This window comes from Vulpes vulpes, chromosome 13 (genome assembly GCF_048418805.1).
Source record: "Vulpes vulpes isolate BD-2025 chromosome 13, VulVul3, whole genome shotgun sequence".
NCBI lineage: Eukaryota > Metazoa > Chordata > Mammalia > Carnivora > Canidae > Vulpes > Vulpes vulpes.
In genome coordinates, this window is record NC_132792.1 from 68,340,725 (window position 1) to 68,368,615 (window position 27,891).

Below are 27,891 nucleotides of genomic sequence, written 5' to 3' on the forward strand. Positions count from 1 at the left end.
GAAAACCTATGACAATTAGAGGAGAACCTCTAAGGCAGAAACTCAAAAAGCAGATTTCAAAAGTAATAAATTAACAGAGTTTTTTGAACATTCTTTACAATCTGAAATGGGCTATTTATTGGTCCTAGCACCCTCCATGTGGAAGCCCTGGAATTCTTGGGAGTCATGATGTCTTTGAAGATACCAGTCTCTCACTTTTAGAGACAGAAGAAAGAAGACTCCTCCTCTGCCTTACTAGAGGAAGGATGAACAAGGTTTTGTGGTTTTTTTCCTATTTCCCTTTCATACTGGTCCAAAATAAGTAATTACTACAGATTTCTTCTGAAACATCACTGCAGTGTAAAATAATCAACTCATAAGAAAAAAAAAAAAAAAAGGCAGGACTAATTAACCAAAAAAGAAACAATTGGGGAATTAATGACTTGTTCAAGTTTCAAAAACTGGAGGGGATTAAGAGAACACCTTAAGGATAGAAGAACAAGTGATAAACTATAACAGACTACAATGAAGTGGTTTGTGCCTCTGATGTCACAATATTTTCAGTACAATATCAGTCTTCCCTTTGGAACTACGTACTTTAGTTAATGGGGTCTCTTGGACATATCCAATGATCCTACAAGCTGCTTAGAATGAGATGCTTTACTTATTCGTTCAATGAAATTTACCAAACACTTAACCAGTCAGCATCTATAAATATAAGACACAATGTTAAGCACAATACAATGGTCGTTTCCCTCATGATTTTCTGAGGAAGGTAAACAAACAAGTAAAGTAACAGGATCAGAACTATAACAGAAATATGCATAAAATACTATGGGGAGAATGAGCTATCCCATGGGTATCAGAAAGGTTCCACAACAGCTGACATCTGGGCTGGTCTTAAATGGGAAAAGGGGGTAAAGTATTTTAAGCAAAGCAAGTATTCATGCAGTACAAGGTATGAAAAATGTGTTTATCAGAGAATAGCAAGTAGTCTCGTTCACACTACACTGTGCTGCATGAGTTTATTAGCTAAGTTATTAGCAGAATTTATGCAAAACAGTTCTGAAAAAGGAGATTCTTCAAATATAGAAGTAAAAAATACTTCATTTTGGCTGGAGAGCATTAATTTTAAATCTCTAGAAAGGGACTTTGCATATTTCGTTTTTCTCTTTTCCATGCAGTTTTGAAATCATGTTGCCTGGGAGAATATAAATCAAAAAAGTTATGAGACACTACAGGCTCAGGGTGGGGGAACCCTAAGAAACAGTAAAAGCATAAATCTTCCCTTAAAAAGAAGAGGTAAGATACCACGAGAACCTAGAGTCCAATGTGTAACTCTGGGACAGAGCAAGATAGAGATTTAGGGTTTTCCATTTCAGGGACAATTATGTGATAACATAGGAGCAGTCAGGATTGTAGTGCTCATGACAGCCTGCAGCCACTTGCTTGGTCTTGGGAATCCAGTCTGTGAGACTGAATATTCTCCAAGGTTCCTTCCTTCAGTAACTATTATAGGTGACAAGTAAGAAATCAAGACTGAGCGACAAGAGAAAAAAGAAAAAAACAGGGGTATATAATGATAAAATTCCCCATATTTTATATTTCATTTACTAGTTTAGAAAATATGCTTTTTGTCATAACAGCTGACCTTTTGATCTTTCTCAATTGGGATTCTGTGAAGAATTAAGTCCTAATTGACCTACGGCAGTAGTTCTCAAAATGTGATCTCCGACTCTTCCAGGGTCCATGAAGTCCTCCATTTCCCAACTACCTATTTCTGTGAGGTTGTATTTTCTTCATACACTCCAACTAAATAACACACATAAGACTCAGTGAAGAAGCAGATATGGGAATCCAAGCTGTTTTCTATTAAGCAGATAGTGAAGAGACTTTTCAAAATGTAACAAATCGACACTCTTCTCACTAGAAAAATAAAGTTTTGTTTTGGGAAAACATAGTCAATTTCCATAAAAACTGCTTTGTTTAGCCTAACATATAATGAATTTATTATATTTTTAAAAAGATTTTATGAATTTGAAAGAGAACATGTGCATGAGTAGGGGAGAGGGGCAGAAAGAGAAGGGGGGAAACAAACACCCCACTGTGCAGGGAGCCCCATGAAGGACTCGATCCCAGGATCCTGGCCGTAGGCAGACACTTAACTGACTGAGCCACCCAGATGCCCTTATTATGCTTATTTTAAAATGAATTAGTAACTGGATATTTAATAAGTTTCTCAGTCTGGAGGCACCTGGATGGTTCAATTGGTTAAGTATCCCACTCTTGGATTAGGTTCAGGTCATGATCTCAGGATCATGAGATGGAGCCCCATGGTGGACTCTGCAGTGGACAGGGAGCCTGCTTTAGATTCTTTCTCCCTCTTCCTCTGCTCCTCCTCCTGCCTCTCTTTCTCATCTCTTTAAAAAAAAAAAAGTTTCTCAGTTTTGATTTCTAATATGGTATATATTGATAGCTGTAAGCCACATAAACAAAAGCTCTTTGGGGTCCTCACTAATTTTTAAAAGTATAAAGAAAGGGATTCTGAGACCAAAAAATTTGAGAACCACTACTTCAAAGCATCTACCATATGTAATAAAGTAACTCCTCTTTCATGTATTTAAGTTGGGAGAACAGAGAAAACAGTCACTCAAATCCGGTGCGGTGGTTAAAATGACAAATTGTTATTTAACGCTATATAGCATGGCATGGAATAGGTATTCAATGAATCTAAGTGAGAAGGAAAGTGGCTTTAAGCGGTTGGGACTACATCAAACTTTAAAAAAATTTTTTTTAAAGACTTATTTATTTATTTGGCAGAGAAAGATATATAGAACACAAGTAGGGAGAGCAGCAGGTGAAGGGAGAGGTAGAAGCAGGCTTCCCATGGAGCAGAGAGCCCTATGTGGGGCTTGATCCTAGGATCCTGTGATCATAGGCCAAAGGCAGACACTTAACCAAATGAGCAACCCAGGGGCTCCTCAAGCTTTTATTTTTAAATCGAACTTTTAAAATTAATAAACTTTCAGATCAAGTGACTCAATGGCGTTTACTTTCATATTTTATCTTGTATGTGTACTTTAGATTTGCTATTTTATTTTCTTAAAAACACAGTTTAGCACATTTCCATTTAGATAAATAGCCTGAGCATTTGTTCAGATATGTTTCACTAACAACCAACACCTGCGGTCTACCTGGTGAAAACACTGCGAAAGAAAACCTAATCTTTTCTGGCACCACATTTCATCTCATGGCTGTAGGGGTATTTGTATCCAACAAACCGTAATAGGCATAAAATGACATTAAAACAAAATAAAACATATACTGTACTTTCATACAACAACTTTATTGAGGGCATACAGTGTATTCATTATACTCACCGTATCCCATATCTGAAGTTTTATCTGTTTCCCATCAATAGTTATCATTCGAGCACCAAACTCTACACCTAAACAGACAAAAAAAATGATTTGTTACACAAACAAGAGGAACTGTATTTCACATTTAAGGATGTATTTCCAGGACATACTACGCCAGATGCTACACAGATGAACTTTAACAAATATAGCTCTTACCACTAGACAACATATATATAATCTAAGGCAGAGGTACTAAAAGGCATAAGCTGAAGACACAAAATATTAAGATATTCAAGTCTAGTACAGTTAAAAAACAAACTGTGGTCTTCCTGTTTCACAGGCTTAATAATATAAAAACAACTAGAAATGAGATAATAAAATTTCTTAAAAACTATTAATATGATATTAAAAAAATCACTGAAAGGGGCAAATGTACTTTGAAATCATAGTTTTGGTTCCCAGTGTGGATTACCAATTAGAAAAGAAATCTCCAAATCTACCCACTAGAGATAACCATTGTTCAAACATACTTCCAGACATTACTCCATAGGTAGCATATTCTGTGTAGAAACACAGAAGTACACAATTTACATAAATGGGAGCATATAAATGTTGTTCTGCAATTTGCTTTTCAGTCAGTAACATAAACATTATTCTACATCACATATCTCATTACAAACCAATAAATATATAAAACTATGCCATTATTTTTGATGGCTGCATAATTAGCCAACTTTACTTAGTTGGTACTCTGTTTCTACAAATTCAGGTCATTCCCAAATTTTCACTGTTAGTTAAAACTGAAATGAACTTTCTGCATACATTTTCAGCTAACGATTATGATTTTAGGCAAATTACAGGAAAAAGAATTGCAGGTCAAAGAGAGTACACTTTACACTTATAAGTTAACTACTTGGGCTTTTTCCCTTCATTTATCATCTTTTTTTGAAAGCACTCAGGAAATCATCAAAACAGGAGGAGAAAAAAGGGGATAATTTCAGAACAGCACACAGCTGTGAAGGAGACTCTGAAAGAAGTCTATCACTTATATTACACCAAGTCATTACTGCTTGGAGTGTGCTCTATCAGTATTTAGATCAGAGTCAGGGTGAAGGGAAGACACACATGGTCCTCAGAAACCAGATGTCACCCTGGCAGCAAAACAGCTTCTAGTTGCCCAGGGAAGGGCATACTGCCCAGTGTCAGAATTCCATTTCAGCATCTCCTATAATTCCCCAACCAGGATCTGTAGGATCAGAAACACAGGTAATTTGTCCTTTCATGATATGTAACCTCAGGGTTTTACTCTACATTTTAAATACTGATTCCATCCTAGGGACATAGTCAATACAAAAAACTAATGGTATGTTTCTCAGATTCAGAAATAAAGAAAAGCTGGAGACCCAGCAGTCATGATGTACTAGAATGAAAAATGCAAAATTATGCCATATAAAACCATTTTCACATCTACTTATGTATTCATTACAAATACATATAAATATATACATACATATATATTCACATGTATTCTGTGCCACCAGGTGGGAAAAACACAAAACCACCCACCAGCTTACCATTAATGACATGGAACCAGTAATTAAATATTATACAAATGTTCTTTGAAGTGTCAGTATTTAAAAGGGATGTACTAATGTACAAAATTCTAGATAGCTAAATATTTCACTAAGTGGGAGCCTTTCATGACTCTATTGCTTCTAGCCACAAATCAGAGACAGAAATCCTGTTTTTTCTTTCATTGTCATGGGTGGGCTTTTAACCACAATCCAAAAATGCTGCACTGTTCACTGGGATTAAAGATTTCTTCAACTGGATGCATAATGTCAAATTTGACAAAAAGCAACTAAAAACTAGAAAAAGACCCTTGGACTGACACCAAGGCTGGACAGGCAAGGCAAGCAAGGGCAAGCAGATGCCCCTTCTAAGGAACTGTCATCTTGTGCAGAGAGGGACACAGATACGAAGAGGGACCTGCATGCATTCTATTCTGTCCCAGCAGATGAAAGGCTCAGAACAGCTCTGCTGTTTCAGGACAGCTCCTGTTTCCTGGAGCCTCAGAATGCTTCATTCCTGCCTACTCCCAAGTCCAAGTCTTCCCTCTTCTGCAGGTTCTAAATTTTTTTTTTTTAATTTTTATTTATTTATGATAGTCACAGAGAGAGAGAGAGAGAGAGAGAAGCAGAGACATAGGCAGAGGGAGAAGCAGGCTCCATGCACCGGGAGCCCGATGTGGGATTCGATCCCGGGTCTCCAGGATCGCGCCCTGGGCCAAAGGCAAGCGCCAAACCACTGCGCCACCCAGGGATCCCCCTTCTGCAGGTTCTATATAAAACTCCAAGTATAGATCTTCCCTTTGGTTAGCCTAGCCACATTTGCATTTGGTACATTTATCTCTTTATTCAAAGTAATAAAGGTTGTTTGAAATGAAACAAAAACAGAATCTAATTTCAGCTCTAGAACCATAACTCTTTCTAATCTAGTTACTTGTAACTGGGCTCAATGCAGGTTTTACCTTTGTAGACTATGTGGCAAAAGAAAACACTGAAACCTAAATGTCCTGTAAGACTGGGTAACACACAAAAACCTGAAAACCTTTTTCTCCTGCATTATTAAAAATTTTTAATCTTTTGCAACTTAAGTATGTATGTATGCTTGAGAATCCCATTTAGAACGACTTCCCTATCTTTTTTTCAAGGGATAAACCATCATCTCCTATGCCCTTGAGGCTCTCTTCCCAGATACATTTTCAATTAACAGCCAATTTGGCTGCCAGAGAAATTGTCTGTGGAGCCAAATATAAGAAGGCCTCATTTACCTGACATTGTTAGGGAGCAAAGCTGATTTTTTCAGATATGTTATTCACTTGCAACCTTCCAGAACAAAATACTCTGAATGCAAATACATACACTTTTTAACTCTCTCTAGATCATTATCATCCTTATACAGTAAGAACCTGAAACCTTGCAGAGCAACCATTTGTTGAGCATTTAATGATCAATACCTACTAACTGTGGGGCCATGGGCAAATTGTTAAATCTCTTCTGTGTCATAGTTTTCTTATCTGTAAAATGGTATCAATGACATCCATTCTCTTAAGACTTTTTTTCAAGATTAAAAGGGTTATTACATACAAAATACAAGAGTGCTTGGCGTACAGGAAGTACTCAGTATGTGTGAACTGTCTTATCATTCCATACTGTACACCAAAATTTCTAAACCACCACTCACATAACTAAAGATGACAGCCTATTTGAGAAAGGGCCACTTATCAGAGCCAGGTGACTGTGGGGTTGCCAAAGCAGAGAGCAGAGATAGACCAGAGAACATTTGGACTTGTTTGGGCACCTAGATGTCATGGAGGCTCACAACAGAGACTTGAGGGAAGAAGGCTTTATTCCCCTAATTCTAGAAATAAGGGGGAAAACTAGATATTAAAGAGTAATTTCCCCAATTTTCTATGAAAAATGAGTAGTACATGCCATACTTAAAAATACTAAAAGAGGGATCCCTGGGTGGCGCAGCGGTTTGGCGCCTGCCTTTGGCCCGGGGCGCGATCCTGGAGACCCGGGATCGAATCCCGCATCGGGCTCCCGGTGCATGGAGCCTGCTTCTCCCTCTGCCTGTGTCTCTGCCTCTCTCTCTCTCTCTGTGTGACTATCATAAATAAATAAAAAATTTAAAAAAAAATACTAAAAGAATTCAAATTATAGAGAAAATGATTATAATGCCCTTGACTTGTAAACTACTCTAGAAATTTTGATCATAAATTACAAAAACAAAACTAAAAGGTACAAATATCAGCTAAGGAAAAAATTATGACTTACAGATAAGATCAGTCAACTCACAGCATGCAAAATAATTAAAAATAATGGTGGAAAAAAACTCCTATCCATAATAGTAACAAAATCTATTAAATATCAAAATAAACTTTAAAAAAGAAGACCTGTATGAAGAAAATTGTAAAACTTTACCAAAAAGCATTTAAAAAGTTGTAAAGAAAGAAAATACGTATGTATATAAATAGATGACCTTAATATACTAAAAATATAAATTGTCTTCGAATTAGCCCATAAATTTCATAAAGTTCTCAAACTTTAAAAGCCTTACTAAAAATTTTGTGATTTGGCAAACTGAGATTAAATGTCATTTGGAAGAAAAAATTCACGATACTGATCAAGAAAACCTAGAAAAGGAAAAAATGTCAATCACATATTAAGTATACTACACAGTTACTAAAAATAGCAGTGTGATTAAAAAAAAATAGCATGTGATATTTTCTCATGAAATAGAGGAATAAAAACCCCAAAACATAAATGGAATAGATTGAGAGTACCCAGACTTGCTTACATATGCAGATGTAGCATATGCAAAGGTAATAGTTCAAACAAGAAAGAAAGATGGCTTATTTAATTAATGAATGGCATGGGGCCACACATTATACACAAAGAAAATTATATACATGGCCATATACCAGATAGGGTACAAATTTATAGTATTCGAAGAATATTTTAAAGAACATTATATAATTTTTGTTTTGGGGAGCCTTCCTTAGTAAGGTCTGAAAGCCATGAAGAAAAACATCAATGTATCTGACCAAAAGAACAAAAAACAAACTGGTATTAGAAGAGGCAAAAAGATAAAAACACGTAATCCAAAGAGAAAAGACACACAGTAGTTCTTAAACATGTTAAAAATGCTCAGTCTCACTACAAATTCAGAAATTGCAAAGTAAGATAACCACTTTTCTCTCTCCATTTCACAAAGAGTAAAATCCTAGAATCAGCAATGAAGGGCAAGGATGAGCAGAAACGGGTACTTGGTTTAGTACGCAGGTGGAGGGAGTGCAGATCAGAACAGCTTTGTATGTTTATGAATACATTTTAAAGTTCTAGAAGGCGACAAACACACCTGTGGATGCAGGAGGGCCAAAGGCAAGTCATACAGAGAATATAACTTTCTCTGGATTTTTAACAATGTTTTCAAAATAACCACACCCCATCATTTACATTTTATTATTCAGGTAATACTGACTTTGTGAGATCTAAATCAGATGTTCACAGGTCTTTTAAGCTAACTTCCTAGTTCTTGGCCATATTATTCTAACTAACTCGAGTTATCTCAGAAAACTGAATCCCAAATAAATGAGGTGTGTTTTTAACTTATTTGTGGGAATGCAGATACAAGAAATGATGCTTCAATTATACCACCTTTTCCCTCCAATGACTCTTCACAGTCATTTCTTACAGGATGACTAGTGTAAGGACATGGGGGAAATAGGTAGGAAGGTGGTATCAACATATAAATGGTGTTTGTTGAATTGTCCATTAGTAGGTAGTCAAATAAATGTAGTGGGAATTAGTGGGCTGTAACTAGAATTATCTCTACACAGTGTAATTAAACAGCATTAAACAAATGTGTGCATCAAGCACTGTAATGTTTAATGTTACTTTATGAAGCTTTCTCCCCACATGGATAGTAATATTAATTTAGAAAACATTTATAGAGTCTTTATATGGCTAGGCACTGGAGATACAGCACTGAACAAAACACTTTACCTTCATACTGGTGGGAGACAATATTCACTTATAATCACCTGAATAAAAAATTAAGAAAAAAAAAATCCAAGCAAGGGGATGGGTATGAAGGTGTGCACGTGCATACAGGTACACTTGTGAAGATCTAGGAAGAAAAAAAAAATCAGGAGATATTTGGATCAAGTTAAGTTTGAGATGCCTAACAGGCATCTAAGAGAAAGGAGATATTGCAGAAGCAGGTGGATATGTACACATGGGGAGGAGAGAGCCTAACTGGAGTAAATTCAAAAAAGAATGAGGGGAGGGGAAAAACCAGAGATAGAAAATATGAACAATTCTTTCTGAAGACGTCTGCTTAAAGGAAATAAAAAGATTGAAAGCTGGAACAGATAAATCGTGAAAAATGACAACCCCAGGAAAAATGAGTAATGTGTGGGAGAAAAAAAGAAGTGCTGAAGCAGTGTTCTTGAGTAGGCCATGGCAAGCAACTCTCAGTTCATCTACGGTAGCAGGGAGAAGGCAGAGTTTATGGGTGCAATGCAAGTAGGTGGGCCTGTGTGCTGATGGAAACCTGTGAAAATGCTCTTCTGCTTGCCTCTATTTTGAAATACACATCGAGATTATCACAGAGTGAAGACAGGAGAGGTGGTGCATGCTTAAAGTGCAAGAAGGCGTAAGTAACAGTTGGGCAGGAAAGTGGAGAATGAATGAACTGGAAATAAAGTGCAATTGTCAAGCAGTTAGAATTCAGTATCTAAGAAATTTTTTTTTAAGACTTTATTTATTTATTCATGAGTGACCCAGAGAGAGAGGCAGAGACATAGGCAGAGGGAGAAGCAGGCTCCCCATGGGGAGCCTGATGTAGGACTCAATCCCAGGATCCCGGGATCACAACCTGAGCCAAAGGCAAACACTCAACCACTGAGCCACCCAGGTGCCCTGTGTCTAAGAAATTATGAGATTAGTTAGCACGGTTTTGTGGGGTTTTTTTCCAAGCAGGACAGAGTAGGTAGTTGGATTTAACCTGTGGGTTAGCCGTGAGACCGTGATGAAGCAAAGGAGGGGAGGAGGAATGAGGGTGCATGCAAGGGTGATTATAATGACATAATTACAGTGGTTAGAGTTAAAACTGGGTAAGGAGGGATATTTCCACCACCTGAGAGGTGAGAGCAGGACAGCAGGATCAGTGGATTATAGGACTGATGGAGCAGATAAATCATTGTTAGCAACTCGAGGGTGTGAGCTAGAAGGATGACAGAACAGTCAAATGGCTAGATGTATGAAAGTAAGACGCTGGAGAACCTCCAGACACTGGTAATGACCAGGTTTGACTATGGGAGTGAGGAGCTGAGTTGAGGGGAAGCAAGATCACAGGAGGAGAGGAAGTAAAGCAATGGAAAGGCTAGGGTGTGTGTGGGAGGTGTGCTCACATGCACGCATAAATCAACAATACAAAACATATTCCTAGGTGGGTAATCAATATTTACAAGCCATTGCTCTAATGCAAAATCTGACTCAGTAGACTCTTTAACAAGGTCCCACAGAATACTGATGCTGCTGGTCAGTGGGACCGTGTTTGAACACACCCTCTGAGTAGCAAGGTTCTAGTCTAGACCTTCAGTGTAACTGGACCCAGAAGCCATTTGTAAACTGCTTCTTTGATTCCTATTGTTAACAATTCTCACTGAGATAGCAGTCAAAGGGTAGGGAGTATTTCATAGGCTCATCCTCATCTTTGACTTCCTCTGTTCCACCGTTTAATACTTCCTAATCATGGCCCTACCTCAGCCTTTTCACCTTGCTCTATTCATCAGGCAAAGAAAGTATGCAGCAGAATCAAGGTACTGTCTTACACCTATTTCACCAAACATTCCAATGTTCCTTTAAAACAAATATGTGCTAATAACCTGAAAAATAAATAGTTGTGATGGGTATCGTAAAGTACAGAAGTCAGGGTCCAACCAGAAAAACCAGAAACTATATTTAAATATTTAAAACAGAGAGAATTTAATGTAGGGAGTTAGCTACAGGAAAGAGTGAGCCAAGAAGTTCAAAGATGGGATGGATGGTAATGAAGCTGAGATATTAGCAGCAGGCAAGTGCTACCATCCCGAAGCTGGGGCGACAAAGAGAGAAACTGGAGTTAGGAGAGCTTAGGAGTCAGACCATTGGTTGGCCTGTCACCACCAGAGTTGGGGCTAGAGTCTTGGAAGATGTACAGTTAATCCAGGCAGACAGAGAAAAGAGAACACTCGGCATTCTTTTGCTTTAAGCCTCCTACCTCCCAGAGCCACCCACCAGCAAACCCAGGGGGAAGGCAGCTGGTACAGCTGAGTTACAGTTTCAAACAACTTCCTTTGGTCCATCTCCTTCCCTCTCTCTACAAGGATAAGCCTTGCCAATTTCTGACAGCACGCTTAAGCCCATCTATCACCTGTGCCATAACACCTTAGAAATGTATACGAAGCTTCATGAAAAGGGAGACACTTTTGTTTAGTTCCCTATCCTAAAACCAACCATGTGGCTAGTTGTTTCAGGACTGAGGCAGGCCAAAGAGACAGCCCCAAGGTTTAGACCATCTGGGCAAAGAGCAGATCCTACACAAAACTGAACTCACCAAAGTTAAACTATGAATGAGGACCAGCATGAAACAGTAGTACCTGTTTTATCCTTCATTACTGTATCACTTAAAACTATAAAAATTAGGGATCCCTGGGTGGCGCAGCGGTTTGGCGCCTGCCTTTGGCCCAGGGCGCGATCCTGGAGACCCGGGATCGAATCCCACATCAGGCTCCCGGCGCATGGAGCCTGCTTCTCCCTCCGCCTGTGTCTCTGCCTCTCTCTCTCTCTCTGTGACTATCATAAATAAATAAAAAATTAAAAAAAAAAAAACTATAAAAATTAGAATCTGGATATTCTCAATGACAATAGCCACTTGGGAAAAGATTTCAATATATCCACAAAGTATATGTTGCTTGGCCAAAAACTATTAATTCATTTAATCATTTAATTAACAAACTCTCTGATTTGGTATTTTAAAAATACACAGGACATGAGAATCAACTTGCTATTAATGATGATTGAAAGGTATCTATAGTGGGCTAACTGAATTTAAACTTAAAAGAAAAAATAAAGATATCTGTAGAAAATAAGCAGTCACTGGTTGAGACCTGATACACCAAGCTATCAGTGGTGAAATCCAAGTAGATTTCAGTCTAACAGTGACTAGTAACCGTCTCGTTTATTCTCTGCAACACAGGACACTAAAAATGGCTGCTGGCAGTTTTTCCTCAATTGGTAATTATACATAAACCTAAAGCATCTACCATGTGGCCAGGCACTGTTCCAATGTTTCACAGTTATTAACTCATTTATTGCTCACAATAACTTTGTGAGATTGGTACCACTATTATTTTCATTTTACAGATAAACTGAGGCATGGAGTGGTAAAGCGGCTTACCCAGCTAGTTAGTGGCACAGCCTTGATTTGAACTCTGGCAAGGTGGTCCCAAGTCTCTGCTCTTGTCCCTATGCTATATTGTTTGGCAATCATTTATTTAATAATTAAGTACAATCAAAATCCTAAATATTTATGACTTCTTTCCCATTTTCTGACCACTTTTACAAAGTTGGATAATATTTTTACCATACTCATATATTTTTATTTTTAAAAAGTGGTGACACTAAACTCAGTAACAAATTTAGTTTCACTGATTCTTTCCGGCCCATTTGGAACAGAATGGACCCCCGTTAGCACATTCCATTTCTACTACACAAAACTTCTGAAGGTTTCTCATCTCTTGTATAAAACTTACCGATAGTCAGGTCATGCACTGGCTGAAACCTCTTGTCTGTAAACTGTAGCAATAAGCATGATTTACCAACACCTGAAAGTTAGAAAAAAAAATCATGAGACATAACTCACAATAATTAAGAAACACTTTACAAAGTACCTAGGAAAGAGGCAGCTAGCGTTTCTGGTGCTCTGTGAACAGTCTACCAGAATTTCTCGGTGCTCGAATTTCTTGAGAAATCACAAGATTGATGATTTAGGTGGAAGGTGTTTGACAATCTAAAACACCTTTTCATCCTTTGTTATTCATTTGACATTTTAATCTGAAAGGTAAAACTGGCAGGAACTCCTGCGAGACAACCGAACAGGTCCTCCCAGCAGCAGCCCCTACCACAGTACTCCAGCAGTTAAGAGCTCAAGCGCTTTGTTTTTTGTGTAGTAGTGAGAATACTTAAAAACAAAGTAATCTCTTTTTGTAATTTACCTTACTTTCCTACAAACAAACAAACAAACTGGCAGTGGGATCTACTTTGCTCTATCTTCTGGCTAATTCATTTCAGGATCAACTCTACTCCTTTTTTTTTTTTTTTTTTAAAGATTTTATTTATTGAGGGGGTGGGGAGAGAAATGTATTTATTTATTTGTGCTTGAGCAGGAGGAGGGGCAAAGTGAGGGGCAGAGGGAGAAGCAGACTTCCTGCTGAGCAGGGAGCCAGGTGTGGGGCTCCATGCGAGGAGCCTTAACTGACTGAGCCACCTAGGCTCCCCAGGATCAACCCTGATCTGAACTGCATCCCTTCCCTCTGCCACCTAATTTCACTTCATTAATATCATGAATAACTTCCACAGTCCTAAATTAAGGACAAATTTTCTGTATTTATCTTACTCATCCTCTGAGAACTGGTTACTGAACACCACAGCATCTTCCTACTCATTTTCAGGCCCTCATCTTCACATTAGACCAAGTCGGCTTCCTTGTCAGCATCCTGCATTTCATTCATTCTTTCACTCAAAAGGCTTTACTGCATGCTAACTGTGCTCTGCACTTAGGACTTGAAGATACAATCACGTGGAACGCTTCCTTCCTTATAATAGAGTACAGGCAGAGAAATTAAACAGAATGAATGCCAAATAATCTATATGAACTGCAACTTGAAATAATTATAGTAACTGCCAGTTGAAAGAAGAGAGTACTATGAGGAAGAGTAACAAGATTGATTTAGACTGAAGGGCTGGAGAAGGTTTTCCTGAAGAAGTGAAACTTAAACTAAGCTGTTCAAGGTCTTCCAGATTATAAACTCAATGAGAGAAGTATGATGAATATCTTCCTGTCTTAAGGCAGAGGTAAGGCAGTTAAGGATTTTGCTGAATGATGGGCCCTAGTGCCAAATGTTACAAAGACTATCAAAATGCCCATTACACAATTCGAAGAAATGTGTGTGCATGTGGTTATGTTTTGGAAAATACTTTATTTGTTCAAAGTTTTCTGAATGTTTTCACTAAAAAACTGGAATTTCAAAACATTTGACCTTAGTTTTCTTTTTTCTTTTATCCATGATTTCTTTTTTACATTACAAAATGTGTAAAGCCAAACTCATTTTATCATATTTCTAGCTCCTCTGAATAGACTCTCAGATCTAGGATAGAATGGAAAATTATTTTTTAAGTGTAAGAGTACAAAATAAGTGAACATTTGAGTATGAATTTTCAGGGTTCTTTTTTAAGCTTTAAAAAAAATTTTAAGCACAATCAACCCCTCAATGTGCGGCTCAAACTCATGACCCCAAGATCAAGAGCCACAGGCTCTACCAATAGTCAGCCAGGTGCCCCAAGGGTTTTGTGTTTTTTTACCCCCTAGAGAGGGAAAGGGCAGAAGACGTGGGAGAGAGAATCTTAAACAGGCTCCAAAATCCTGAGATCAGGACCTGAGCCCAAATCAAGAAATGTACACTTAACTGACCAAGCCACCCAGGTACCCCTCTTCCACCCCCCAGATTTTTATTTTTTTAAAATATTTTATTTATTTATTCATGAGAGACCGAGACCCAGAGAGGCAGAGACACAGGCAGAGGGAGAAGCAGGCTCCATGCAGGGAGCCCGATGTGGGACTTGATCCCGGGTCTCCAGGATCACACTGCAGGCCAAAGGTGGTGCTAAAATGTTGAGCTGCAACCCCCCCCCACCCCCCGCCCCCAGCTTTTTAAAACAGACTTTAAGAGCAGTTTTAGGTTCACAGCAAAACTGAGCAGAAAGTACAGCAAGTTCCCATACACTCCCTGCCCCACAGGAGCACAGTCTCTTCCATCATCACTATTTTCACCAGAGCCACAATACTTGCTATAATCCACGAACCTACACTGACTCATAATTATCAAAGTCCATAGTTTACATTCGGGTTCATGCTTGATATTTATTCTATGGGTTTTGACAAATGTATAATGTATTTACCACGATGGTATCATATAGAATAGTTTCACTGACCTAAAATCCCCTATGCTCTTCTTACTAGTCCCTCTCTTGCCCCCAATCCCTGGCAAACTACTAGTCTTTTTACTGTCTCCATAGTTTTGCCTTTTCCAGAACATCAAATATTTGAAATTAACAGTATGTAGCCTTTTCAGATTGGCTTCTTCACTTAGTAACATGCACTTAAGACTCCTGTGTCTTTTATTTGTCTTTTTTTCTAAAGATTTTTATTTGAGAGAATGAACAAACAAGAGAGAGAGGGAGAGCACGAGTGGGGAGAGGAGTGGAGGGAGAGGGAGAAACAGACTTCCCACTGAGCAGGGAGCCAGTTGCAGGGCCTGATCATGATCATGATTGCAATCATGATCATGACTGAAGCCCAAGGCAGATGCTTAACCGACTGAGCCATCTAGGCACCTCTCTTCATTTCTATTTGTAACATCCAAAATTTTCCCATATGGTATAGAAAAAAAAAATCATAATTAATTAGAAATCAGGTATTTATTACTGAGAGACCTCAAGAATCATCTAACAGACTGGTAAATCATTTAAGTGATACGAGAGCCTAAAAATCTTTCTTATCTCACAAAACAATGTATTGCTTTAGTGATACTAATAACACTTATTCTGAGCAAGTGCTAGTTAAATATAGAAAGGCTAGCTGTTTGGTTCTTCACTTAAAGATTCCATTTCTTTCTAAAGGTAAACAAAATATCTTTCAAGTTAGAGGGTTTTGGTAATTTGCACACTTTGTAGGACATCCTTTATTTAATATTTGTCCTTTCTATAATATAAAACTGGCAAAAATTTCCAAGGTTTCTTTCACCAATTTTCCTGAGTCTCTCTTAATCCTTTGTATCAGATAAGTTCTTTAAAAGCATCTTCCATATCTTTCCTCTTCTTCAGCTGTTTATTAGCCTAAATATCAGATCCCCACTCGTCAATGGCACTATATGGAATTCAAGCAGTGCTCCAGTATTTATATATACTCGATGAAATCCTATATATTTTGCAGGACTTGTAACTGATTCATCCTTCATTTTCATAGAGAATGATAGTCAAATATGTTGATTTTCCTGAGGGGAGACACTTAGAAAAAAATAATTGAATGAGGAATAGTTTAAGTGGCCAATGAGTATTTTCATGTTATTAAATGATCAAAAACTCTGAAATCTTTAAAATTTATGATTCCCAACGACAGATAAACTTACATAAAGGTACTCTTGTGCCAGGTATTGTTCTAAGCAATTTACACATGTCAGCTCATTTAACGCTTAAGAATGGCATTAGCATAGTGGTTATGATTTCTGACTCCAAAGACATACCACACTCCTTGGGTTCCAACCCCAGCCTTGTCAATCACCATCAACAGAACCTCAACTTAGTTATCTTCTCAGTGCCTCACTTTCCTAATCTATAAAAAATAGGATAATAATACCTATTTCAGATGTTTATTGGGATTATTAAATGACTTAATACATTAAGTGCTTACAGCAATATCTGGTACATAGTAAAATTCAATAAAGAATTAAAGAAATGTTTGTTATTACAATTAAAATTACACTTTCACTTATTACCATGTCTATGTATGCTTCAAACTCCCTAAAAGAAGTATATTTTATTCATTTTCAGTTTAACCACATGCACTTTCATTACATACCAAAATTCAAACTTTCTAGAAATATTTGAATATGTATCATGTTTTTTCTAAGGCTAAGAAACTGGGATATCAGTAAACAATAAGATAAAGGCCCTTGCCCTTCTGGAGTGAGAAAGGACTATGAAAAAGCTTTTAAATATATATATATATATATATATATATATATATATATATATATATATATGTGCATGTTTGTATATATGTGTATATACTGGGGGAGGTGGAGGGTGCAGATGGATGGACAGATAGATGAAGAGGACATAGTAGTGTAGAGTGTAATGTGTTAAGGTACAGAGAAAAAGCTGAGCAAATATATGGGACCTGGAATGTTGGGAGGAGGGGAAGGAAAAAGAGTGTGGTGTTTAAATGAGGTGGTCTCTCACTGGGAAGGGGAGATTTAAGTAAAGACTTGAAGAGGTGAGGAAAGAGGCAAGTGGATTACTGAGAGAAGAGCACTTTAGGCTAAGGAAACAGCTAGAGGAAAAGCTGTGAGGGGATGTTTGGAGAAACTGTCATGAGGCCAAATCCAGCCATAGCTCAGAAGGCAGGGGAGAGCCCTTGCCCCTAAAGAGGTAAGGTTGCAGACATCACAGGGCCTTATCACATAGACCCCACAGGGATTTTAAATTTTACTTGTGATAAAGTAGGCGATTCATTGGAGGTTTTGAGCAAAAAAGTAATATAATTTGACCTAAGTTCTAAAATAATCATTCTGGCTGCTACAATGAGAGTATAAGCAGATGAGAGAAGCAGAGATTGGTTAAGAAGGCTTTCTCAATGAGGCAAGAAATGGCTCTTGGACCAGAGCGGTAGCAATGGAGGGGTTTGCAATGATTGAATTCTATATGCAATCTGAAGCAGAGCCAAGAGAATTTGTTGATAGTGTGGATGTGGGTTTTGAAAGAAAGAGAATTGCATTAAGAATGGCTCCAATATTTTTGCCTGATCAAACGGATCAATCAATGAGGATGGGGAAAATTTTAAGTGGATCAGGAAAGACTATCAATTTCACTTTAGTTATTTTGATTTTAGATATTTATTAGACATCCCAGGGGTAAGGCTGGGTAGGCAACAAAATATATGAGTTTAGACTTCAGGAAAGATGTTGAGGCTGGAGATATAAATTAGAACTGTCATCATAAGATGCTATTTAAAGCCACAGAAAGAGAGGGAAAAAAAACATGTTTGTTTTATATAATAGCAGAATTAAGCAGAAACACAGCAAACATAAAAGTGACCTCTCTCAATTCTTCTACCACTGGTTTTCATTTTATACCTGGAATCTCCAAGGCCTTCAAACATCCTCTTCTATCTCTCCATGCAGACAGACTCCTATGGCTTGTTTCTCATCATCACAGATGCCTTCCTTCCCTGACCATTCTATGTGAAGTAGCTCCCAATCACTTTCTACCCATGAGAAGTTTTTGATCTTTACCAAAAAATCCCCAAATCCCTATTAGGTCTCAACCCCAGAGGTTCTGACTGAATTGTCAGCATTATGCAGTGCTTAAAAGCACTATCTGGGTAGCACTGACCTCTGTGGGCTTTTTGCTATGTAGAAGCTTTTTGGTTTGACATAGTCCCACTTGTTTCTTTCTTTCACTGCTTTGCTTTTGTTGTCGGATCCAAAACTCATCACCAAGACCAATGCCCAGGAGCTTATTGCCTATGTTTTTTTTCTGTAAGTTTTATGGTTTCAGGTCTTACATTCAGGTCTTTAATCCACTTTGAGTGAATTTTTGTGTATGATGTAAGATAGTAGTCCACTTTCATGCTTTTTTGTATGTGGCTGTACAGTTTTCTTAACACCATTTATTAAAGACACTGCCCCTTCCCCCATTGCCGTAAGTGGCTCCTCTGTCATAAGTGAGTTTGCCATATGTGTGGTTTATCTGGGCTCTCTATTCTGTTCTACTGATCTTTGTGTCTGTTTTTATGCCAATACTATACCGTTTTGATTACTTTGTAGTAACACAGTTTGAAACCAGAAGGTATAGGGAAGCATCCAGCTCTGTTCTTTCTCAAGATTGCTTTGGCTATTCACTCTTGATTAATACAAACTAGTATACTCAACGCTACTGTTAGAGTTCCTACCATGAAGTCACCTCAGCTTTTTCTATTTTTTTTTAATTGTTTTTTTTTTTTAGCTTTTTCTTTTACTTTGGATCCATATCACCATCTGCTCAGACAATACTGTGGTGAGACCTGAGTAACTAAATACCACATGAATGCCGAACAATTACAAGTAATACTCATTAAACTGCATTCCTAAAGCCTCACCCCAAAGATTCTGATTCAGGAACATTTTGCTTGGACCCAAAAATCGAATTAATAAGCCCCCCAGTGATTTTTTTTTTTTTTAGGCAATGTGTCCTTCACAAGTAACAATGGCTTAAGTGCCAGGTATTCTACTTAAGGTTTATTTTCTTAGTCCCAAATTGACTTCTACCATCACAAGGTAATTTTCAAGATCATAAAACACACAGATTTAATTTAAAATAAAAAAAGCAAAGGTATGAAAAGTACCAGAGCCAATTCTTAACCACCAAAGAAAAGTTTTGTCCAACTATCATGAAATTGTGGCTGCAGATCTTCATCTACCACACTTGACTCTCAAACACAAAATACAACAAAAGTTGTATGAGTGACCTATCTCATGACTAAAAGTAACCCATTGAGGAACCTAGATTTTATCTTTCTCATTTTGTTTGTTTGAGCGATCTCTTTTGAGGAATCTGGCTAAAGGTTTATCAATTTTGCTGATCTTTTCAAAGAACTGGCTTGGTTCACCAAACTGTCCTACTGCTTTTTTCATAAGAACTGTATGCTTTAAAGTCACACCAAAAAATTGAAAGACCTCCAACACAGATCACTGAGATGTGGTGAGCTGGCTAAAATATTAGCTTATTTTGCAAATATAGAAAATTTTATTCTTCTTTGCACGAATATTCCAAATTGAGAAACGTAATGAAAAAACAAAGTCTGCTCTTTTTAAACAGAAAATTAATAAAATCAGCATAGTATATTAGAAAGAACACAAGGTGTGTTCTACAGTTGAAACACCGGTGTTCAATTCCATCTCTATCATTTCATGACCTGTGAACGTGGACAAACTAGATACAGAAACTGCTCCATTTCCACATTTCTAAATTGGGAAAAAGAAAATAAAATACAGTGTTCCTACTTCAAAGGAATATCATAAAGCTCAAATGCAAAAATTTCAAATTTTACAAATTCAAAAGTTTTAATAAAAATGTTGAGGATTCTTCAAGATGAATACAGCTAAGGTGCAAATCTCCAACCAAACCCATCTGATCTTGAGTTCAAAATTTTAAACACATCTTTTCTAAAATTAACTGAAGAAAATATTTACAAACCTAAAATTTTCTTATAAATAAAATGACTCAGAGTTGTTTTTACACTACTAGTTCTCCATACATTGTCCTTCCTTACATCTAAGACAACAATCCTTTCAAATATTTCAATTAGATACTGATCTGGTTCCTTACTATAGAAGGTTAAAGAATGGCCCCCAAGGAGATATGTCCAAGGACTAACCCCTAAGAACCTGTGAACGTGACCTTATGGAGAAAAAGGATCTTTGCAGATATAACTAAGGATTCTGAGATAATTTCAGTCTGGATTTTGGCTGGGGCCTAAATCCAATGACAAATGTAGTCATAAGAGAAAGGCAGGGGGAGACAAAGACAGATAACACAGGTGACAAGAGTACATGAAGACAGAGGCAGAGACCGGAGTTATGCTGTCATGAGCCAAGGAACACCCAGAGCCACCAGAAGCTACCAGAGGCAAGGAAGGATTCTCCTTGGAGCCTTCAGAGGGACAGCCGCCCTGCAGATACCTGGATTCTGGACTTCTGGCCCCCAGAACTATATATAAGAGAAGTTTTTGTTGTCTTAAGCCCTAAAACAAGTTTGTGATCATTTGTTACAGCAGCCCTAGGAAACCAATACACTAATGAAGAGTCATCTTTCATTCCTCCTCCTCCTGGGACTAGTATGTTGTTAGTCTTCCAAGCTTGTTGACTTCACCTGTAATAATTCCTACTGTAATTAATAAAGTGCCTCAAATGCCAGAAATATTAAGAGCAGTGAGGGAAGTGGAAGCAGGGAATATAGAGCATTTATCTGAGAAATGTCAGTGAAGGCTAGGAGGAAAGGTTAGAGATAGTTACTCAAAAAGTACTTATGAAGTACTTAACTATATTCCAAGCACTAGTAAAAATAAATTAGTAATAAAAGTAGGGAAAATAAAGTTTCCAAGAGCATGTAGCTTTCAAAACAAAAGACATCTTTTCCCTGAAAATGGAAGTATGGAAACAAGTATGCTGACAAGGCTGAAGGAGTTGCTTTAAAGAATCAATAAAGTAAGGTGTACGTGGGTAGGGTCGGCCAGTTGAATGTCAGACTCTTGATTTGGGCTCAGGTCATGATCTCAGGGTCGTGGGATAAAGCCCAGCATAAAGATCCACATGCAGTGGGGAATCTGCTTCTCTCCCTCTGCCTCTGCCCCTCCTCCTATGTGCCCCCTCCCCCTGTGTGCATAGGAGCACGAGCAAGGGCAATCTCTCAAACAAATAAATCTTTAAAAAAGGAAAAGAATCAATAAAGTGAAAAGGAAATAGGAAGTTGTGGGAATACAGCCCTCCTTCCCTTGAAGCAAATCATCTACTTATCACTTCTGTATCTTTAGTTTACAATATTAAAGTACACCAAGTAATTTAAACACTTCTGGGATGAGACCAAAACCATGAAAATGACTGAAGCAGATAATGCAAGTATTTATTACACATCTGGCTGTTTGCACATATTCATTTAGCATACTTTAAGTGTTCTTTCCACAATACTCAGTGACTTTTTTTTCCACTTAGCTATTAGCTACTTATCTTTACAACTTAACTCAAGTGTCATAACCCCTAGGAAGCTTCTGTGATACATACTTATCTTCACAAAGTGAGCTAGGTAGTCTTCTGATTTTAAAATATAGACTTTCCAGCTGTGTGTATAAAATAATATAACTGTCTGATTTCAGGGGAAAAAACAGTATCTTCTGCTGTAAATACTAGATGCCGAGAAGCACTAATGGCCTTCTTTGATGATCTCACTTGCCCTGGGTATGGCACAGACACTAGGAAACCAAATCTAGACCTGAGCTCAAGACCAACAGATGAAGTCAGGCCTCAATGAGAAGCAAACTTCACTTTTAAAGACAGGTTTAGGAACAGCTCCAACCCTATTATTTGTTCAGCCACTATATGCTGAGGACCTATGATGGACATATCATAGTGAATGAAGAAGCCTTAACTTCATAGCTTATTCCTTACCCTGCATTTTTTATGAAACCTCTTTGCTTTTACCTCTCCTAAAGATTTTTTTCCCCTTGTTTTTCACCTAATGTCCGTTTTCTGTCCCAGGATCCCATAGAGGACACCATACTACATTTGGTGATGATGTCTCCTTATGCTCCTCTTGGCTATGACAGTTTCTCAGACTTTCCTTGTTCTGATGACCATGACAGTTTTGAGGAGTACTGGTCAAGGCATCCTAGAATGTCCCTCAAATGGAGTCTGTCGGACTCCCCACCTCCCCTCCATGACTGACTGAAGTTACTGATGTTTGGGAGGAAGACCACAGAGATGAGTAGATTTTTTCGCCTGTACAAAGGTACCTACTATCATAACAAGGGTACATAATACCATGGATATGGCTGACTACTGTTGATCTTAACCTTGATCACTTGCCTGAGGTAGTTTGACAGGTTTCTCCATTATATAGTAACCATGTTTCCTTCTCTTTCCATACTACATTCTTCAGAAAGAGGTCACTACCCATAGCCCACTCCTTTGGGGACTGGACCTTACCAAAATTTTAATCACTGACCTGTTTCTCTTTGTTTGTCATCTTTCACCGCCATGTCCCACTGCCCCTAGCCAATCTTCTGCCTTTACACAGTGCTTTAACATTATCATGTATATTTATTACTTTTATACTTAAAAACAAATGAAAAATTGCCTGTATTTGAAGTACTCTTCTGAAATGGGAAAGTGCCTGAAAATTACCTTCATCTTTAATTTTTTCACTCTCTACAACATCCTTCCCTAAGCCTTGTTAATTCCAACTCTCACCAGTAACCACCTCTTCATTTTCACTATCACCACCTTAGATAAGGCCTTTATTACTCCTACGTGGACCACTAGAATAACCATCTAACTATACTCCACCTTCCTAATCTGTCCTACATATGACTGCACCAGGGATAGATGAGAAAAGAAGGCAGAAGGAAAGGACTGCATTTAACATCCAGAATGTCTCTGCCACTGTATTATAATATGAATATATACACAAGTGTGTGTATTTAGCTTCTAATGTAATCATAACTCTGGTCTTGTACTCTTTTCTCTTAAAAACTTCTACCTTTTCTACTGCCTACAGAATAAATTTCAAATTCAACCAGCCTCTATCACAGCATAGGTCCAATACATTTAATGAACTTATCTTCCCAGTCTTATTTTTAGTAACTGTCTGCTATGAGACTATACTACAGTTAAACTTTTTTTTTTAATAAATTAATTTTTATTGGTGTTCAATTTACCAACATACAGAATAACACCCAGTGCTCATCCCGTCAAGTGTCCCCCTCAGTGCCCGTCACCCATTCACCACCACCCCCCACCCTCCTCCCCTTCCACCACCCCTAGTTCGTTTCCCAGAGTTAGGAGTCTTTATGTTCTGTCTCCCTTCCTGATATTTCCCACACATTTCTTAAACTTGATGATTTACACTGAGGAAGGTACAAGGTGTGTGGCACTTAACAGATGTACGATAAATGACAACTCATTTTTCCCATTTTTACATTTTGTTTATGATTTCTACCCATTTCTTCTAAACTCTACCCATTTTTCAAGGACCAGCTCAAATGCCATCTTTTTTTAAATTTCTTTTCTTTCAATGCTCAAATTTTTTTCTTTCAAATGTCATCTTACCCTAAAGTTTCCAAGAAGGAGGACAGGTATTCTGGATTCTGGAATTTTTTATGGAATTCCAGGCTTTCTCTAGTACCTCCATCAGTCCTGATCACATCCTATCAGCACTGCTAGACTATACACCCATTAAAGGCAGGGGCATACCTAATTCACTTTTTAAATCCTTCACAATAGTACCTAGGCCTGTGCTTTATGCTTGGAAACTTTTTTTTTTTAGTGCTTGAAAACTTTTATGGTAAAGCCTTCTGCATTTCAAAGTATGCCACTAATATAGGAGATAACAAATCCACTGGACGAGATTTGGATCCTATGTGTGATACTTGAAGGAAAAGCTACTTCAGGTCTCCAAGACTGTGTCTGCTTCTTTGTATAATGGTAATCATACGACCTACCTTATTCATAAGGCTATTTTCAGGAATACAAGAGATAGCACGTAGACCACATATCTGTGCTTCTTTTTTCTTCCCCAGGGCCTGAAGGCAGTCTGATACTTTATCCCATGCTAAGGCCATAGTACTCTATACATACTTTATTAAGCACTTATCACATTATTCTTTTATTATCAGTTTACTGTTTATTATCTACTCTCCTCCCTCAGGAACAGTAACATTCACCTTTTTGTATTTTGAAAACCACCCTGCACTGTGGCCCAGGTTAGAAGGCAGATGCTCGGTCAATAGTGGATTAATGTTCCACACGCACTGAAAAAGGTCATAAAGTGAGACGAGCCTTTTCTACGTAATGATGAACTCCAGTCTACATTTAAAAAAAAAAATCAATTTCTCAAAAAAATAACTTACTAATGATAAATTTTTTTATTCAACAGTGAATTTTTCATAGATGAAAATGATGCTAGAGGATGAAAACCTTACTGTGCTGAGTTAGAATTCTATCTCTGCTTATCATTCACCCCTGATTATCATTCACCCCTAACTTAAGTTTAATTTTCCCTTGAAAAATTTGGCTTTTTAGTGTGTACATGAGTTATCAATCAAGTGCCTCCTCTCTCCAAACCTTCAATGCCCTGCTGGAGAGACTAGAACATTTCTCCCTTGCCAGCTGGCATGACGGTAAGTGTCAGCAGCAGAAGGCAGCACTCCGCACCTCTCCACAGCCAACTTCCCTCAGCACTCCTTCAGGCTGCTTCCCATGAAGGTCCCAACACAGATCCTCCTCATGGAAGGCTTCCCACAGCACACAGACGGCAGCTTTCCAATCCATCACAGCCCCTCAGTGAAATCTCTGCCACTCAGCAAGCCTCAGCCATGCTCCTCCAAAGAGGTCTGGATGCCAGATTGGCTCCTTCCTTCCATGCTCTGCCTGGGTCTTGGGGTAGTAGCCATGCTCTCTATGTGCTGTTACTGTACTCTTTAGAGTTCTCTTTATCTCTGAGCCAATTCTCTGTTACCCTAAATCCATGGGATAGTTAATGATTCTTTATATTAGACTTTCCTTGTTCAAATTTCTGTGTGGTTTCAGTCTCCTTGCTGGACTCTGACTGATCCAATCAGTAAGGTTAATAGGTCCTTCATTAAGAGAAGCCATATTTAATTTGGTGAAGTGGAGGGTTTTTGAATACAAGCCAAGTTTAGATTTTCTTAGGGAAGGCCTACTTTTTCTTTAGTGCAATATTTTAAAAAAATGCAAAGCCAGATATAACCTAAATTTTTAAAAACTATAAAGTACAATGGAGCATTTGCTAATTTCCATAGAGAATAAATGATAAAATGTTAACTCTAATAGCAAGTAAGATAGCACAATGTGGTAAAAATAACATACCTTTCTTTTCTTCCTCCAAAATGCTGGGACTTTCCCTCACTTGTTTTAATGGTGGAAAACGGCTGGAGTATTTGAGAAGAATCAGAATGAAGAAAACTGATGTATAACTACCTCTCAGAATCTTAAGAGTCACAATTTGCTGGAAACAGAGTTTTTTAAACAGTAGACTGTAATCATCTAGGTCATGAAATCAATTTAGTAGATCATAACCAGTATAAAAAAAGACCTAGAGAATAGCAAATATTAGATTGCAGGTACTATACAAGGGTAGGTACTGTTTGGAAACTTGTATTTTAAAGAGATATATGGACATAAACATCTGAATGCTGGGCTGTAATCAAATATGTCCTTATTACTGTGACTTGCAAAAACAAACTTGGAAATTACTCTCTAGTGTCTAATCCAACCACCTCCAATGAAAGAATTCATCTGTGACACTTTTGCTAGCATGCACGGAAAAATAAATCAACTGAAGAATCCAGTATACTTATATTCTCTTTTAACTAACGTTTAAAAAGGACAGCCCGGGTGGCTCAGTGGTTTAGCGCCTCCTTGGGCCCGGGGCCTGATCCTGGAGACGCAGGATCGATCCTGCGATCCTGCGTCGGGCTCCCTGCATGGAGCCTGCTTCTCCCTCTGCCTGTGTCTCTGCCTCTCTCTCTCTCATGAATAAATAAAATCTAAAAAAATAAAAAAACAAAACAAAAAAAAAACCGCAACTAACGTTTAAAAGGATAGAGATCAAGGGAAAAATCTGATTGAATTGTCTGCTGGCAATTTAATGTACCTACCTATTCAAATAAATACAACAAATAAATACAATGCGTCACCCACGAGGTGATCATTCTATTACAGAAACCTCTTTGTAAAAAAGATTTTTCCATTAGGTGAAATTAGGATGACCCTAGATACACTAGTTTGCCAGGGAAGGCTCAGTAACTCCTGTTTTCCCGATAAATTATGGATCAACTTGGATAATAAATTATACAATTTCCCTAAAGCACTGATTGTCAAAATATGGTCCTCATACAGAAGCTTCATCATTATCTGTAAACTTGTAATGCAAATGATCAGTCCCATCAGCGACTTAATGCATCAGAAACTTTGGGCTGGAGCCTTGCAATCTGGGTTTTGCCAAGCTGTCCAGGTGATGCTATTGTGCACTGACGTTTGAGAACTCTTGGCTTAGATATAACCAACAAAAATGCTGGTGTCAGTGTCCAATCTTCTTCATTCCTCAGTTTAGTTTTTCAGCTATAACTAATGTAAGCCCCTACATGGTTGGTATAACACAAATAACTGAAAATACTGGAGATATGTTTCCCCACAGTATAGGTTAAGTTATCCTGGTTTCCACTTAGTATCTTTTGACAATTATCTGGCTTAGAACAGCTGGGCTACATGCCACCTGCCAAATACCCAAGGATCCACTTTGATACAGATATTCTTTTTTATTGCATCTAAGGAGTCCTGTAATCAAGTTATGCTAATGTACTTTTATCTTATTTAAAATATCTGCATGGCTTTTGATAGTTAGAAGGTGAAAATAGGCTCCTTCCGTGCACACAATATTATTTGATCATAAAAGTAAGCCTATGAGGTCAGTAAATAGGAATGATAACCTAATTTTAAAGATAAAGAAACTAAGGTTTAAGTGATATGCCTCAAGTAAGAGGCAGAATTGAAACTCCAAATCAGGTTTTATTATTACTATTATTTATTTTGGAGAGAGTGAGAGAAAAGGAGTGGGGAGAGGGGCAGAGGGATAGAAAAACTAATAAGCAGACACTGCCCTGAGCATGGAGCCCAGTGCAGGGCTCAATCTCCTGCCCCTGAGATCACAACCTGAGCTGAAATCAAGGGTCTGGTGCCCAACTGACTGATGCACCCAGGCACCCCTTAAATCATTTTTCCACTATACCATCCAACCTCAATTTGTTCTCAGATACACTGCAACCAACACCTTTCCTAACTAAAAATAATGTTATCTACTTTCCAGGTATTATCAGTAGCAGTGCCAAGAGAAAGGAGGGAATACTTTGTAACTAAATGACTCTGATAGGGCAGAATGTAATAAAGGAAGAAGGTTAAAAAAATAAATAAATATGATTTCCTTGACGCTGACTTTACTCCAACTTTTCAGTTAATATATCAGATATATTATAGTTTAATCTGACCATTTTCCTAATCTTTTCAAAAGCAAGGATTCCAAATAAGAATTGCAGCCATCTCAAAATCACAGTTCAATGAAGCAGCTTGCAGAGGATACTTTTCCATGATGTTATGGAAGGAAGAAGGTGT

General features: G+C 37.9%; 1 protein-coding gene across 3 annotated transcripts in view; it reads right to left on the bottom strand.

Annotated features, from left to right (window-relative positions):
- RAB2A (RAB2A, member RAS oncogene family) overlaps positions 1 to 27,891 on the bottom strand; it is an 89,932-nt gene that overhangs the window by 44,998 nt on the left and 17,043 nt on the right. For all 3 annotated transcript variants that reach the window (XM_026011881.2, XM_026011887.2, XM_072734680.1), the window contains exons 2-3: positions 12,706 to 12,777; positions 3,360 to 3,427 (exon numbers count right to left, since the gene is read on the bottom strand). In XM_026011881.2, coding sequence (XP_025867666.1) covers positions 3,360 to 3,427; positions 12,706 to 12,777 — 140 coding nt within the window. The remainder of the gene's footprint in view (positions 1 to 3,359; positions 3,428 to 12,705; positions 12,778 to 27,891) is intronic.